The sequence below is a fragment of the Filicampus tigris genome, chromosome 4 (genome assembly GCF_054856515.1).
Source record: "Filicampus tigris isolate MCC_2025a chromosome 4, RoL_Ftig_1.0, whole genome shotgun sequence".
Lineage (NCBI taxonomy): Eukaryota > Metazoa > Chordata > Actinopteri > Syngnathiformes > Syngnathidae > Filicampus > Filicampus tigris.
In genome coordinates, this window is record NC_141220.1 from 26,776,451 (window position 1) to 26,793,104 (window position 16,654).

Genomic DNA, 16,654 nt, shown 5'->3' on the forward strand with positions numbered 1-16,654 from the left:
TCACTCTGCACTATTTTCTCGTTGCTTTTTTTTTTTTTTTTAATCACTACATCTGAGTTTCAAACACAATCACGAAAACGCTATACAATGCTCTCAACACTCTCATTGGTAGAAAGAAAACACGGACACCTTCAACTTACATTCATTTATAAAAGACACAACCATACAAGAAGCACACGTTGTTCTAAACTGTTGAAAATGTTTGATGATATTGATCAACCATGCAAATGAGTCTCAGGGAAACACTGGAAGACTACTGCACCACCCCATAACACTACCACTGGCTGTGAGTGACGCTCTATTGAAACAGAAGCGATATGAACTTATACGACAAGAATAACTGTTGTGTGCTGTCGAACTGTGACATCTTTTAGGGGGAGGGGGGGGGTGTAATGGTCTCCAAGGCAACTCCGGACGTGTCGCTTTCTCGCCTTGCTGGTCATAGTCCTAAATAGGACAATTTGCAACGCCCTTTGGGATCAGTGAGATAAAGTGCCAGTACGCCGTCATTCACACGCACAAAAACCCAACGAACGCCATCGTCAGCTAGTAGCTTAAAAACCTCAGCATCATCTATTGCCTAAATATGATTTTTTAAAAAAAATAATAAATGCCTCACGCTTGTTTCAGAGGTTCAGCCAGTGCAAACATTTTCAGTTAAGGTGATTTTCAGTCTTGTATACATCCAATGTTTTACAGCAAGGGTGGGCAACCTTTTGGCGTATACTTTTGTTCCATCATGAGCATCTGTGCATTAAACGTGGTTTGAATTTTAAAAAAAAATTTTTTTTTTAAATCACATGGCTGGTCGTCAAACGCTCTCGGGGCCGTCGGTTGCTCACCCCTGGTTTACATACAAGGATGCGGCATATGGAAAGTTACTGCAGCCACCAAGTGTGTTTGGCAGTAGCAAATTTGTATCGTTTCTCTGCTTGAAAACAACAACAAAAAAAAGAGATATTACACAAGGATAACCAATATAGGGCTTCCGAAAAACGACTACTTTGAAACATTAGTACCTTGTGACACAATGAGCAACACACTTAAGTCACATTAGTCGAATACTCCAGTTAGATGATCCTAAAATGCTACAAATACCACATTGTTGTTAAGGATGCATAAATCGTTAAGGAATTTAAAAACAACGCAACGCTGGACAACACCAATGTCTTTGAAAAGAGTGCGTTGAATATTTTCAAGCTAGCCCATCGGAGTCCACTTGTTCAGTCTCTTCAACTCAATCACCAGCCGTCACACTGCTCAAGTTGTCTTTTTGTTTTGTTTTTTTGGGGGGTGGGGCTGGCGGGGGTGTTCTTGTCACCCAGCGGCCCCACGCGCGCACCCCTCGTCGGCATGCAGACAACGGCGGGGGACGATGAAGCAGGAAGCGTCGATATATTAGGGGGCGCTCACTTTCCAACTCTTAGAAAAAGTCAATCTATTTATCAAAATATATGCAGAGCGTCATGAGAAAATATTGTGTAAACGTCCCTCTTTCACACTGTGCAAGTCGTTTGGAGGAGAGGCGGGGCGAGGGGAGGGGAATGCAGCAGGTTTACGTTTGGCAGCGCAGCAGTTGAACTGAGAGAGAGAGAGAGAGAGAGAGAGAGAGAGAGAGAGAGAGGGGAGACGGGCGAGAGGAGGAGGGGCGGCGCGGCTTAGGTCTGGAGCAGGATGGGGTCCTCCAGCTCCTGGAAGCCGGGCACCGAGCCGCTCTGGCTCTCCCCGGAATCCGAGTCGCAGGCGTCGGGCAGCTCGGCGAAGGCCCAGGCCAGCTGGTCGTCCTCAAAGTCGGAGCGGGCCTGCGCCTCGCCGCCCTCGTCCTCCTCGCCGGGGTGGAAGTCCTGAGGGATGTAGAGCATCTCGGGGTAGTTGCGCGACACCAGGTCGCTGGTGGTGGCCAGCGACACCTTGCGGAAGGCGATGAGGTGCATGTGGGAGTACTTGACGTACTTGTAGCGCTTGAAGCCCAGCGACTCCACCGCCACGCGCCAGCTGCGCATCATGAGGGCGTGGCGGTTCTGGTGCGAGGAGTCGGGCGTGATGATGAGCAGCAGGCCGTGCAGGTCCAGCAGCTCGTGGGCCTTCTTGCAGCAGATCCAGCGCTGGTAGGGCGACGGGAAGTAGGAGAGGAGCAGGGAGAAGACCACCACGTGGAAGAGCTGCCCGGGCAGGGCGTCGATGGGGTTGTGCAGGTGGCGGAGGAAGGCGTCCACCGCGTCGCCCGTCAGCTGGAGGGGCCGCTGGAGCTGAAGGTTGAGGAAGTCGCACTTGTACACGCTCTGAAGGGACAGCGGCGCAACGTCAGCGTCAGGCTATTTGTCGTTTTCATCCTCGGTCGCGTCACTGACACGAGACAATCGGCAAAACCGAGTGGGACCTTTTCAGACGTTTGCCTGAAGAAAAAAAAAGGAAAATCTCTCCCCCTAATTTTTTTTTTTAATCAGTGTCAAAAATACATTAAGAGACAAAAAGCCATCTCTGATTTGAAATTTGCAGTGGACCAGTGTGATGTTGCTTATCACAAATTTTTCAAAGATGAATTCATTTTTACCGATCACACCCAAGCAGAGCTGTTGACTTCTATAGAACAAAATAAAGTCGGCTAAAAGATCGAGAAAAAACAAATCAATAAATAAAAAATCGACAACAGAATGCCAGTGCACTTTTGTTGGAGTCACTTTTGACCATGGTTGTTATAGTTAACCAAAACCAACGTAATAACTGAAACAAGAATTGATCAGACATTTCGTTGACGTAATAAACACAAAAAATGCCTTCAAAAAATAAATCAAAAATAGGTAAAAAGCTGTTTGTGCTTCCAGAAGAAGGAAAGTCAAACAGTCGTTCGGGAGCTGTCATTTATTTCATTACACAATATTTAGTGACCGGTCACTTAAACTAAAACGAAACTTTTTCAACAAAATAAAAACTAACACACCTGCTCTAAAAACGAATTGAAAAAAGCCTAAAAGGAAAAAATTCTAAACGAGGTATGATGACAAATCCAAAACAATTATCACCCTGCTCCTGACGCATCAAAGTCAGCATGAAAAGCATCTTGACACACGTCAACACGAAGCCAAAACGCGCTCTCACCTCGACCGCAGGCACAATGTCGATACCGACTGTTAGGAACTCGTCAAACTTCTTGAAAGGGTTAAAGCAGCTTCCCACATCCAGGAGGCGAATTTTGCCCACGTGGCCGCCCCGACTGCAACACAGGATATGTTCGCATTCAAAACATTTGTATGATCCACGCAACTCTTCCCCGACATACAAATATCGTGACACATCAATTCATCATCTTTTCTTGGCAATTACTACTTTCTTATCAGCCGGGGGGCGTGGGCGCCGTTTTGCGGCATCTTAGCCAAGCGCTAATAGGAGGATGCACTGTAGTACTGTAACAAATGCTATGTTGAGAAAGTCGGAACTCATCTTACCATTGGATAGACGAAGATGTCGTCCGTCCACTCGCAGACGCTTCAGTCGGAGCGGTGGCGAAAGAGGCACTTTTCTCATCTTTCTCCAACATTCTTTTCATGCCGCCATCCCGGAAATACTCCTGGCAAACGCTGCCGCGCGCACAAACAACACAGTCTCAACGACTCTATTTGGCGCGCATTGTTTTTTTTTCGAAACTTGCGTGGGCCAAGTAAAGTGACCTGGGGGAGTCCCGATCAGTCCCAACAGGAAGTCTCACCTGTGACACCAATCGATGCGTCCCTCCTTTTCGCAGTTGGCGGCCCAATGATTATCGGCCAGGTTCTTCATGGCGACGGCGTACTCGCTCAGTGTTTGCTCATCCTCGCAGTGCTCGCGCCAAATCTTGTCAAAGTCGCCCACTGTCGGGGGGAAAAAAGAAAGGTGTGGATTGATGACAGCCGGGAAGCTGCTTAGGACTTAAGGTTGCGAAATCTGGGGCATTTTTTTGAGGCCGGAAACTGTCCTTGGGAATTGACAGAAATTTAGGGGAAGTCACAGAAATAAACAATATTGGAGGCTGGATCATTAATAGGGAATTTAAATTTAGTTAGGGAAAATACATTTTGGCATAATCCTGACAACAGTTACACTTCGCAGTTCCTGAAAAGCATTTTCAGTATTACTGTAGGCCACTGCAACATTATGCACAATTCAAAAACACCAATACTGTGCTTAAATATCGTCAAACGAAAAAAAAAAAGAAAAAAATCTAATAAAAAGAAAGTATACTTAATGAATCAATTAAAATGTATTAAGTTAAAGCTTTAGCCGTACAACCCAAAACAATCTGTTCAAAAAGATGAAATGCAAATATATTGTCAAAATCAAATACAATTGCACAGTACTCAACCCTTTCATGCACAGTGGTCACTACAGTGGACAGCTATTTTAAAAGTTGCTTTCGCCTATATTAATTCATCTCAATTTAAACTTTTTTTTTTTAACCCTTTCATGCATTAGTTATGATTTCATGTTATTATTTAAAATATATTTTATAGTTTAATTAATATAGGCGAAAGAAACTTTTAAATAGCTCTCCACTGTAGTGACCACTTTGCATGAAAGGGTTAAACGCTGTAACATTTTTGCACACTTGATTCAGTGTTTGTTTTGTACGGGCGCCCATGTACGAGACTCGCAGATCAAGTCTTTTTTGAAAGAAGAGAGGATCTTTTCAGTCAACATTTTTGAATTTGATTTTGTCGTTATTTTTTTAATGGGTTTCATTAACCTTGAATTGAACAAACATGTTTTTGTTATTCAAAGGAAAAAAAACGGACTTTTAAAATAAATAAATAAATAAAATGTCATACTTTTAATCATATTATTTTGCAATGGTTGTCTTCTTATGACCAAAAAAAAAAGTTTATATTAAAAGAAATGACACATCTTAACTTCATCTTAACGCCCCCCCCCTACATATTCACCGGAATTTTTCACCCACTCATGAAAAAAAAAGCATACGGCCACCGCGAGAGCACATTTTGAGAGAAGCAACACAACTTAGCGGTCGTAAACAGCAGCAGCGGCGGCGGCAGCCTCGGACTGAGGTTATTCAAGCAGATCACACTTTGCTTGTTAGCCAATCATGTGGTTAGCTAGCACACAGTTGTTGTTATCCTTTCGGCTTTTCCCCTCAGCGGCGCCTCCAAAATAACTAACTTAGACATTTTTCTCAGCCAGGGACCCTCAAGACTCTCCTGCAAATTCAGGCCCACATGACTTCCTCTACGGACCTCTATTTACAAACCTTTCCATGAACTACTGATAATCTATGTTTATCTGTATTATGCAACTTGGTTATCTTGTATAACTGACAAGGAATGATAGAACGACCTAGCGTGAATGTGCCCTCGCATGAATCGCCTTTTTTTTTTTTTTTTTTTTTTTGGGGTGCATAATCGTTATTGCCTTAACCTCCTACAAAACGTTTCAAATGCTTAGCTCATACAGTAGCTCCAATAAATGATGTCGGGTATTTAAAAGACAATGCCCATCTCGGTGCATGCTCTTTTCCGGACTGGCATTCTCAGTGTGATGCAATACAAACTACACAACCCCAAATATAAACAGTTTAGGTAGAACAGTTGAGGGAAGGAAGGCAGGAAGGAAAGTACCGGTAGACTTTTAAGTGAAGGAAGAAGGATGCCGAAAAATAAGAAGAGGGCAAAGTCAAAAGGAGGTCAGGCTGGAAAAGATGCGCGGGGGGAGGGGGGTGCCAGTTTGAAGGGAAGGATGGCAGACAAGAAGTCAGAAGGGAAGCAAGGCAGAAAGTATGATTCAGCAAAGAAAGGTCAGAAACGAGCTTGCAAGAATTAAAAGCGACTCTGATGGAAGCAAGGGAAATGTGCCAACAAAAAATTATAATAAAATGAAAGCATTTTAGAATGTATGGCTACCATTTCACTATCTGAGGCAATGTCTGTCCGTAAAATGAGATGCAACTATTTAATAAAAATAATAATAAAAAGTGAGTGTGGTTTAAAAGTTACTGCGGTTTTACTTTTAACTAGTCAACATTTCAAAGTTCTTCAACAGGTGTTTGTCCAGGCTAACCTTTAGTCAAGTGCTGGTTCATGTTTAACACATCGTTCCAACATTAAATGCCCTGTCAACACTTTCCTGCGTGTGCATTTCAAAAATGATTATTCAATTGCTAGTCACGCTCGTGCATTGCATCACCCATCAAAAGGAGTCCAACTAATTGGACTAAATGGAACCTGTTGTGGTCGTCGCGGTTCTACTTTCAGCGTCGAGTTACGCTTAAGCACAAACGCTAGCCTGTTTTGTGTTTTCATTTCATCGTCAGTGATTTCTGTGGCCTCCCTCGGTGATTCGCGGCCCCAAGGAGACGACACCCAACGTGTGGGGGCTTCAAACATTACTCATGATAACATGAAGGGGGGGGAAAAAAAGCGATAATTTGTCATTTCGAGACGCTAAGCGTTCGGCTTAGCCCAAAGCAGACGAGAGGGCCTCACCTTCTCTGTATTTCCTGCGGAGCTTTCTGTGGACGTTTTTCACCACCCCCGACAGCTTTTCCTGCTCGTTCTTAGCCGGGGACGCGTCTGGAATAGGCACGTAGAAGAGTGCCCGGTGTTTGTCCGTCTCCCCGGTCTCAACGTCGTCGCAGGGGTCCATCGCACCGGTGGGGTGAGCTCGGCTGCTGGTGGGTGGCTGGTTGGTTGGTTGGCTGGCTGGCTGGCTGACTTCTTCCTCTCCCCACCCCACCTCCACCCAACACAGCTGCTTTCCACCGGCGAGCCGGCGGCCCAACGTGCCAAGAACAAGTTAGCCGATTGGCTGCTTGTGGCTCACATGTGCTCAGAAATGACAGCGCGATGCCCAATCGCAAGCCAGGAAACCACCGGTTCTCCGCTGTCACATTCAAGACACCTCGTAAATATCGGCTCCCTACCCCTAAATGCAACGGAATACCTACATTCATCCAAACTTTGTTGTATTGCCCGGGGCATAATTTGTTTGGAATGAGGACTCCTCAAGTAAATATTGACTATTCTATTTGAAAGCTTCAATCGTCTTTTGTTCAGAATTCAAAATGTTTTTGTAACATGCATAAACTGTCTTCTGTGTACGAACTAAATCTGTGGTGCTCTGTAGCAGTTCGATTTCATAAATGCAACACTTTATATGCAGGTACATTTATACAGTATATATGCAGCATTATCCTCACGTGGACGTTTCAGGGCTTTGTGGTTCCCGTGTTTTTTCTTGTGGTAGAAGGCTGAAATGGCTTGAGTGTTAAATGGGTTTGATAAGTGTTCGATACTTTTTCTTGTGGTAGAAGGCTGAAATGGCTTGAGTGTTAAATGGGTTTGATAAGTGTTCGATACCGAATCGAACCAGGAATTGGGTAATTTTCCACCCAATATACACGTACGCATACCATCCATATTCATTTAACCATGTGGGGCTGCCACAATTTTAATGAATCAAATAATTGGATTAAGAAGCATATTAATTTTCAAACACTTTATTCAAAAACGGAACATGTCAAATTGACAATGCAAACAAATTAAATGTAGTAACCGTTATAGTCCGTAACATGTCAGAAAACAGGCAAAAATGTTGACCACTGTTTTCAAAAGAGAATGTTTTATTTTGATTCAATGCGACTTGAGTCTGGTTTCATGAATGACCGCTGAAATCGGGAAAATATTCACTGTTGGGAAGCTGGATTTCTGAGGATTTAGATTAGTTTTAAATTAAACAAGTTGAAACGATTATCGAAAATATTTATCAATTTGATAATCGATTAGTTGTCCATTAGTCTCTCTTATACATGTAGCAGTTCTTCAATTTGAATTGACTCCACCCCTCAGGATGTTGCATTAAATTTGAATGAAAATGTCTTAAAAATGTTCACCTCAGATTGACTTTCCAGACACCCTTGACCACACATCTGAACCGCGTGGCGTTTTCATTCATTCAAGTGGACAATGCACACAACCCAGCGACTAAACTAAAATGGTAGTTACAAATAAAAGCAAACAGCCTGAAAGGATGCATCGGGTTTCTTGTTGAACAAAATCATTCAAAAGCCAGTATGTTTCTTGCTTACACTTGAGCAAAACACTTGAATTTGACGAGGTACAGTGTTTGGGTTAACCCCAACAAAAAAAAAAATCTCTTGTAATGAACAACAGATGTGAATGTTACATTGGAATTTCAAATACAACTGCAACCCTGCTTGGAAAAAAAACCCCACCATAGACCAAAATGTTGGTGACACCGGCCAGATCAGCTGGTCACCCAACTATCACCAGCTCCTGGCTGGGCTCCTGCAACATGCTAACCACGCTGGGCGGCTATGGCTCTGTTCAGTTCGGTTGCCTAGCGACCAAATGTTGGGCTGTTTGAATCTTGGCTGTTTTGGGGCTGGCAAGACCTTGATGTAAACAATTAAACCATGCTGGTCTATGCTGTTTTTTTTTTATTGTTTTGTTTTTTGATCAGGGAATACATTTTTCTGAATGGAATTTAGCCCATTGAGTTGTCTTTAATGGGCTGCTTCTCCCCTTGACACAAGAGCCACACCACAGAAATCATGTAGAGGCCAAAACATGCGAGAAAGTCGTAATAATAAGCCGTGACTACGAACAGCGCTAACAAGGTGACGTACAACAACATTTTGGAAAGAGAGCTGCCGGAACCGGTCTCTCCGCCTGCCGCGTTTTTGCCGGCGCTTTCGGGTTCAGTCGGCCGCGACTGAGCTGCGGCGTTGCCTGCTTGCGCGCTTTCCCGGCTGACCTGACGACAGCCGCCATGTTCCTCATCCACAGACTCGCTGATGTGCGGCATGGGCGAGTGCAGCGCTTTGCACCTGCTCAGAGAGGGCCTTTTGCTCAGGCTGAAACGGGCCACGGCGCTTTGGTCTTTGGTTTGGACCGCACGCAGGCAGCGCATGTAGAGCTCCACCTCGTCATCGGAGTCGGACTCCGCCGAGGCGCCGTCGCTCTCGGGTTGCTCGTGGGCAGTCTCGCCGTCTGGATTCCGTTCCGTGGGCTCTTCCGCGGCGCCGTCGACCTGCCGCAGGTGACCCAAGCAAGCCTCCGTGCGCTTGTTTCCATCAAGGTCTGACCTCGTGACGTCGTCTTTGCCTTCTGCGTCATCGCCTGGGATTTTCTGCTCTTTGTTCCCCGGATCGTCGGCTCGCTCCTTAGCTACCAACTCTGCATCCGCCTCGTCTTCATCGCCGACCTCCTCCCGCATCTCCACCTCTACTCTGCCTTTCTGCATCCCCGCAAAGTGTTCTCCAGCTCCTCCGACATCTCCACCAATGTCAAAAATCATCTTCACGTCTTCTTTTGCGACATCTTCAGGCTCTTCCGCTTCTGGAGACGCCATCTCATTTGCTTCCTCCAGGTCGTCTGGTTCCTCCATTCCTGGACAGTGCTGGTTCCGTCCACTCTCATCCTGCAATAGGTTCACTTCCTCTCCCTCCACCTTGCCATCCCAGTCTTGCGCCTTGTCTGTCACCGCTGATCTATAAGGACCCTGATGGACTGTTTGTGACATGTTTGAAAATGCGACTTCAACGTCTTGGAAACTGGGCTTCCTGTCATCTTCAGTGCAACACGTTTCCCCCCGGGTTTCAAGAAAAATCTTCGGAGGCGTTCTAGCGATAGCAGGGTAAGACCCATCAGCATGATCCAAGATGGCCTGGCGGTCTTCGCGGTCACTGACAGGCTCGGACTGACCCTTGATGGTTTGATCCGGTAATTTACTCTCAATAGCAGGATCGGCCTTATTCAACGTGTCTTCAGGGAGTGTAAGCTTCGAATCGGTGCGAAAGCACTCTTCGCTTGAGTTCTCGACCGCGTTTTCCTGAAGACGCTCATTAATCTGTGTAGCCCCCGATATTGTCACAGCGTCTTCTGCACCTGCGGCCTCGAAACTGGCCTGGCGATGAGCGCTGTCGCCAACAGGCTCTGGCTGACTCTGAAAAGGTGACAAAACGGGGGCATCATTTTGGGGTTTTGCGTCAGGGTTCACACATTGGCACACATGTTGGTACCTGAAAGGTTTGCGAGCCCCCCGACGGGAAAGCCTTATCCGTGTTCCTCTCAATTAGGCTTATGCTTGTTTGAGTACCATTCCTAGTTTTGTCATCCAAGCACTCTTTCGTTGAGTTCTTGACCACATCTTCCAAAGTGTCGTCATGGCTCTGTGCATTTTCCATTGATTGCGCCACAGAATCGTCTGTTTCGGACCAGTCGGCGCATCCCGAACTGGCCTGGTGATCGAGGTTGTCGCTCAGAAGATTCTGAAAAGGGTACAAAGGCGACACATTTTTAGTTTTAGCCGACAGTTCGTGCGTTGGCAGACGCGTGGATACCTGAATTGCGCGCGAGACCCCTGATGGCAAATTCATCTCTTTGCAAATCTCGGTTATGTTTGAGTTTCTTTCAGCCGATAGTTTACTTTCAAAAGCATCCTCTGCACCATTCCATGTGCCGTTTTCCGGGAGAGGAACATTCAGATTAGCATCAACGCAATCTTTCGTGGACTTCTCCTTCACATGTTCCTGTTCATCGTCTTTTGATTTGGTCACAGAATCTTCTGCATCCGACCAGTTTGCAGGCTTCAAGCGAGCTTGGTGGTTTTTCTTCCCGATACAATTTTCTTGGACTTCACGGCCGGTTGAACCGTCTTCTCCCTCGGTCGGTTCTGGACACGCCCGATCATTTTGCTTCCGTCCACCAAGCATCTGGCGGTACAGAGGAGTCACCACTTTTTCAAAAGCGAAGCCGTTGCTTTGATTTCGGCAGCCGTCATTCGTCTCGTCAGCCCCGGAGGCAAACGTGTTGCAATGTTCAGCGGGAGGAGGCTCATCATTCGACATGTCTGTGCTAGCATCGCCTTGTATTGATGAAGTCAAAACGGCATCCTCGGGCGTTTGTGGTTCATTAGGTGCCTGTGTCTCCCTGAAAGTTTTTTCTATCATACCATAAGACCCTTCAAGTTTCGGTTCCTCTTCAGAGCAAGACTGCACATCTGCCCGATCACCCGGTGCGATTTCTTCTTTGTCGTCCGGACGTGATACATTGTCACCAAGGACGCCGTCGGTTCCAGAAAAGTAGTCCCTCACCCGAGCCATCCGAGCCACCTTTTGCTGATTTCTTCGGCAGCAGTTCCGCCTGTTCTCAGCCTGTCCATCGACGAGAGAGAGAATTATGAATCGCAACTTTTATTTACTTGATGCTCAAATGAACGCCCTGTAACATGGCTGAAATAAAACGGCTGCCTTTAAAGAGGGAAGTCTACCCAAACATACTTTTTTTTTCCAGAGTATGTAAACACGGCATCCTGATTCATATTGCGTTTGTGTAATAGGAGGAATCCTGCCGTTTTTAGCTAGCTCCGGGGGCGGCCATTTTGTCACTTCCGTCGACTGAAGATGACATCGAAGTTGCTCAGATAACGACCAATCATGGCTCAGCTTCAGAAAACAGGCGAGTCGTTACCTGAGCCCCGAGCAACTTTGATGTCATCTTCAGTCGACGTAAGTGACAAAATGGCCGCCCCCTGAGCTAGCTAAAAACGGGTGGATTTCTCATATTCCACTAACGCAATATTAATCAGAATGCCGTGTTTGGACTAGTGGGCCTGCATAGAACAAATTCTGGAAAAAAAAATACGTCTAACTAGGGTTTCATATTACACGTGGGAAATCATTACTACACGTAATGTATCAAAAACAGCGCAATACTGTCGCTGAATTCCAACTTAGCCAACATAATGAAGAGGCGGCCACAAGACGCGCACACATCGGGAGGCAATCCGTTGTCCTTATTAAATTCAAGACAACAGAGACCCACTTGCAGCACCGACCCGATTGGCACATCTTATATTGAATATTATCAAATATTAATGAGAAGACATACTGCTTGAAATCAGTTATTTATGAATAAGGAGAAATGTTTGAAAAATGGCATCCTTTCCAATTTTAATTATGTTGTAAACTTGATGAAATGATATCAAAGATTATTAAAGGATAAAAAAAGAGGGGGGGCTCTGACATCAATTTCTGTCAACAGCAGGTGGCAGCAGACTGTCAAAATGGCTGCGCCCTTTGACGGATGAAAAGTGGATTCATCAATTTCCACAGAACAAAATCAAAGACATTTTTTACTTCCGCTTTTAACTCCCAGATGTGTCAGAAACATTCCAGGATTTGTGTCACGACAAATACATATCTAACACAAAGTCTACAAAGAGATCCGGAGTGAATCCAATTACAGTAATTAAACAGAATTCAATTCTACTCTAGCTCCATTAGCTGTTTTTAGCTGATAAATAATGCCTGTTGCTTTGATGTAGCCCAAAATTGAACAGTAAAAATCAAGACTAATGTGGTGCAAAATTGATTACGAAGTTGTAGTCATCAGCGTACCTGCAAATTGTTCCCGTCTTCTTCCGACTGATCAGGAGCTTGGACGACTTGCTCATTGTCAACGTTTTCTCCATTTGTTGACCCATCTGTGGCGCGCAAAAAGGCTTTGTTATTTTTTTCATAAATGCATTGAGCCATTGATATATAGATAGAGTTTGTACCTGCTGACAGGTTTCCCTGGGATGGCCTTTCCGAAGAGTCGCCCACAAAGTTCTGACTATCGAGTCTACAATTTAAAACACAAACAGTTGATTTGCAATGTCCAGTCACAAGTTTAAAAAAAAAAATATATATATATATATATTGTTAACAGACTTTGCAATCGCAAGAAGCACTTTTGGTGCGAGTTGAGTTGATCAATATTTTGGCAGATTCACATCAGTCACTCCCAAACATTGTGGTGAGAAACCTGTGAGAATATTATCCGATTTCTCTTAGTCCACAATGTGTTGTTCATCTTTCTATGTCAACAACCTATGCAGTGAGCCAGGTACCCGCATGACTGACTTTTATAAAGAATCACAAATTACACACACAACACTTTTGAGCATGCCGACAGATCGCGTCAAATCGTACCTCACGGTCTTTAGGCAGCTTTTCTTCTGGCCGTTCTGCTTCTGGGAATCGTCCCTCTGCTCTTTCGCTCGTTGGCGGCAGAACAGCACGTAGTTCCTGTTGTCGTTGTTGGCCCAGAAGGTCCCCACGGGCGTCTCGTACCGCAGACAAAAGTCAACTCGGGACCCCTGCTCTCGGAAGGGTGGCACTAAGGTGAGCTTGAAGGAGAAGCGGTCCGTGTGTTCGTCGCCCGCCGCGGGGATGTACTCGGTCAGCAGATCAAAGTGGCTGGCCCAGCAGTCCAAAGTGGTCCGCACGTAGACGGCTTTATGGAAGGACATGTTGAGGACGCGGATCAGCCCCTTCAGCGTGGTGGTTCCCGGGATCAACTCCAGGGACTCCAACTCGATTTTCCGCTCCCGGACCCTAACCAGCAGATCCTCCGGGGACAACGGGGATTGGAAAGTCAGAGGAGAGAGGCAGTACTCCTCCGTAGATATTCCCTCGCCATCCAGCAACTCCATTCCCGGCGGATTGGGCACGTCCCACAAATCAAACTCCTTCACTTGCACCAAACTTAGACCTTTGGCGTCGGCAAAGGACACCCTCCTGGAGGCGCAAGGCGGCAGCTCGGGCTCAGAGTCCTCGTCGGAGAGCGAGCTCCTTCTCCGCGGCAGAGGCGACGACTTGGGCCTGATGCTGATCACCAGCTCGCCGTCGCCCTCGTCCTCGTCCACGTCCACGTCCGGGCCCGGCGGGAGCAGGCGACAGGCCCGGGACAGTCTGGCTTGTCCCTCAACGTCCATGGGGCCGCTGGGCTGGGAAGAGTGGACAGGAAGGTGATCGCGACGCCTCCGCCTCTGTCGAGTGACATTCAACAAGCCGTGACTTAACAGACGGCGTCGAGTTACGCATGACATTGTTGCAAGGGCCGACGCTAAAAATAGGCGGGAAGGGAGTTGAAGTATGTGCAGTAGTCAAAGGTCCGGCGGTGGCGGGGGGGGGGAAAATAGTCAAGATCATTTGGTCGAGGCTCTCGCGGACTCACGGGAATCCCATCGCGCTGATAAGTGCAAGTTGCACGTAGCACAATAACTTATCCGTCTATCGTACGTTTTTTAAAATTTTTATTATTTTCTATTACCTGTGTTGCTTCCTCCCCTCGGAGCCGTGACGAGCAAGCGCGTCCGTATCGTACCGGCGCCACAAAGCTTAGCGCTTTGCCTCACTGAGCTAATCAAGAACTTTCTTTAACCCTATGAAGATTGAAAAGGCCTTATGACATCATAGAGGGGAAAAAAAGGGGGCATTACGGTTGGCTCAAAGAGCGCACACTAAAATGGGACACAACATCTCGCTTCACTTAACTGCAATTTATGAAAACAGAACCGCTGAACTATAGTCTCAAATCATCGTTCCTAATTGAAATGAATGGTCATGTTATTAATCCGTTCCAAACTTCCCCACAAAGGAACAACAAAAATGTATGCAATGTGTTTTTTCGCAATTAAATTAGCAAACAAACACGATACACAAACTGTGTATCGTGTGATATAATCATTACGGCACCTTCTGGTGTGCACGACTTTGCCACTGGCGGCAAAGCAGACACAAAAGAATAGTTTCACAACTACTGTCAGTGACTCAATTAGACGCCTGCGTCTCAGCTGCTCGGCACAAAATATCTCTCTCCGGCTTTAAAGAAGCGACTTACCTCTCTCAAGCACAAACGGTAATCTTTGTAAATGGGCCTGTCACTCATCATGAAAGCTGCCTGCCGTGGTCTTGAAGCTGCTCGCAACTCTTGAATGAAGCCTCACTTCACACCTCCCTCGCCGCTTCCACGCGCATGAGGCCACACTGCTAGCGTGACTCCTTCATGATGTAGTCTTGACAAAAACGAAATGTTTCCGGTTCGATCGATTTCTGGAATATACGATCAATGAAAACATCAGAGAGTCAATCAATTGCAGCCGTCCATATGCAGCGATACGTGCCTAAAACAGCAACTTTACATCACTTGATATGAAGTAGAGAGCTTTCCAATTCCTTCTTTTGAACTTTTTTTGTAAATAACTGGCCAAGAAACTAATGGTCTCCTTTGTTGTTGAGTGGCCGAGCGTGAGCAAATGATTGACACAACCCTTGGTCACGCCTTCTGTCTGTACTGTCTCTGATTGGCTAGTTTTATTCACGCCCTGATGAGTTAAGAAATAATCATTGAAAATGTGTCGCACTTGAATTGTAGCAGTCGCGCTCTCAAAGTGTCCCAAGGCAAACGCAAACAACAACAAAATGGCCGATTCCGATAAACAGTTTTAGGTTCTGGTTTATCACAGCACATTTTTACCTCCAGCAAAACTTCCTTCATAATTTCCTTTATTTATATAAATAAAGGCATATCGTATCTTCAAAGCATTTCATACATTTCACCGAATAACTTCATGCAGAGAAATGGTGGTATGCGGTTAGTGCAAATCACGGAGCAGCATGTGGAGTTATGTCGAATAACTAAATTAGTGTAATATTAGTGCTGTCAAGCGATTACATTTTTTAAACAAATTAATCGCAAATTTTTTCTTAATTAATCACGATTAATCGCATTTTTTTACTGCTATTTTCTACGAAGTTTGGGACGGATATTTACTTGAGTAAAATTGTGGAATTAATGTGTGTGTGTGCGGGGGGGGGGGGGGTATATTTAAATTCAAAGACTGTTCTAATCGCTTTCTTTGATCCTTGAAAAAAATTCTTTTCCTGCCGTTGAACGATATGCCAAAGACGTCCAACCAATATGGTATTCAAATTTGGCTTTGCAAAGTGCACAAATTATTTGGGATTTCTCCAATGAGCCGTCGAGCAACTTTTGAAAGTAAAACGACCTGAAAGTCTGTTCCTGCGTCAGTGCCTCTCCTCGAAGTTTGGCTGCAAAGTGAGCAGAGGCCAGCTGCCACTAAATAACACCGAGTTAACTGAGTTAATTTTCCTTTATACAATTTTAATTAATCTCCAAAAGTTAATGCCTTCACTTTTACAGCCTGAGCAAGAATGAATAAAGATCGCTAAACAGATGCTGATAATCGCGTAAAGTATGTTTATCCATTCACGGTCCGTTTCCTCCATGGCGGTCGACATTGTCGAGTGACATCAGATTGAAGTGAAGTGAAGTTGGGCTCCCCTTTTTTTTTTTTAATTTTTTTTTTTTTACCCGACTTGTACCAGCCGTTTCAAAGTGACGTCCCAGCGCAGTGGGTCTGAAAACTCAAGACCTGCCAACCATCCTGGAACGCAGCTCTCGTCTTCACATCTGTGGTGGGCAGCATGCACTCTCTGACCTGAGGAAGGTCATGTGACGCATGCTTTATGGCACCCAGGCTCTCAGTTTACCATCATGGCCGCGTGTCTCCCAGCTTATCAGTGCTTTAATTACTGATTGACATAACGATGCCTCGAAATATGAGCCCTTTTCCGCACGGGGTGAGTGAGGCAGCCCCAGTCGCTTGGGGATTTTGAATGACGAGCAGGACAAAATGAAAATGAAATCTTTTTGAAATGGAAATCTTTTGAGTTGATTTTTGTGAAAATGCGCACAAAACGAGTTCTCGTACTTTGTGGCGGATTGCTGTTCAGCAGTTTAGTGCCATCTTTGAAGGTGGATTTTTTTTAATGCAAGACAGTCCTTTGTACATGGGG

At 45.5% G+C, this 16,654-nt stretch overlaps 2 protein-coding genes across 10 annotated transcripts in view; both read right to left on the reverse strand.

The window, feature by feature from the left end:
- Window positions 1-130: 130 nt before the first annotated feature.
- Window positions 131-6,800, reverse strand: samtor (S-adenosylmethionine sensor upstream of mTORC1). 2 transcript variants are annotated; one of them, XM_086029564.1, is made up of 6 exons: window positions 6,471-6,800; window positions 3,707-3,848; window positions 3,447-3,578; window positions 3,100-3,214; window positions 1,954-2,282; window positions 131-1,844 (listed from the first exon to the last, which is right to left on the reverse strand). In XM_086029564.1, the coding sequence occupies exons 1-6, from the start codon at window positions 6,628-6,630 to the stop codon at window positions 1,556-1,558; spliced, it is 1,167 nt and encodes a 388-aa protein (XP_085885690.1). In that variant the 5' UTR covers window positions 6,631-6,800; the 3' UTR covers window positions 131-1,555. The 2 variants fall into 2 exon arrangements, with proteins under 2 accessions (XP_085885690.1, XP_085885689.1); XM_086029563.1 differs by having other exon boundaries at window positions 131-2,282.
- A 667-nt stretch (window positions 6,801-7,467) lies between these two features.
- Window positions 7,468-16,654, reverse strand: part of ppp1r3ab (protein phosphatase 1, regulatory subunit 3Ab) — a 28,762-nt gene continuing 19,575 nt past the window's right edge. For 4 of the 8 annotated variants that reach the window (XM_086028572.1, XM_086028573.1, XM_086028571.1 and 1 more), the window contains 7 exons: window positions 14,676-14,887; window positions 12,983-13,821; window positions 12,568-12,632; window positions 12,407-12,492; window positions 10,349-11,161; window positions 10,028-10,276; window positions 7,468-9,951 (listed from right to left, as the gene is read on the reverse strand). In XM_086028572.1, the coding sequence (XP_085884698.1) occupies window positions 8,491-9,951; window positions 10,028-10,276; window positions 10,349-11,161; window positions 12,407-12,492; window positions 12,568-12,632; window positions 12,983-13,821; window positions 14,676-14,726 (3,564 nt within the window). In that variant the 5' untranslated portion in view covers window positions 14,727-14,887 and the 3' untranslated portion in view covers window positions 7,468-8,490. Of the gene's footprint in view, window positions 9,952-10,027; window positions 10,277-10,348; window positions 11,162-12,406; window positions 12,493-12,567; window positions 12,633-12,982; window positions 13,822-14,105; window positions 14,323-14,675; window positions 14,888-14,958; window positions 15,099-16,654 lie in introns of those variants that run through there. The other 4 variants (XM_086028574.1, XM_086028575.1, XM_086028577.1 and 1 more) reach the window with 4 other exon arrangements.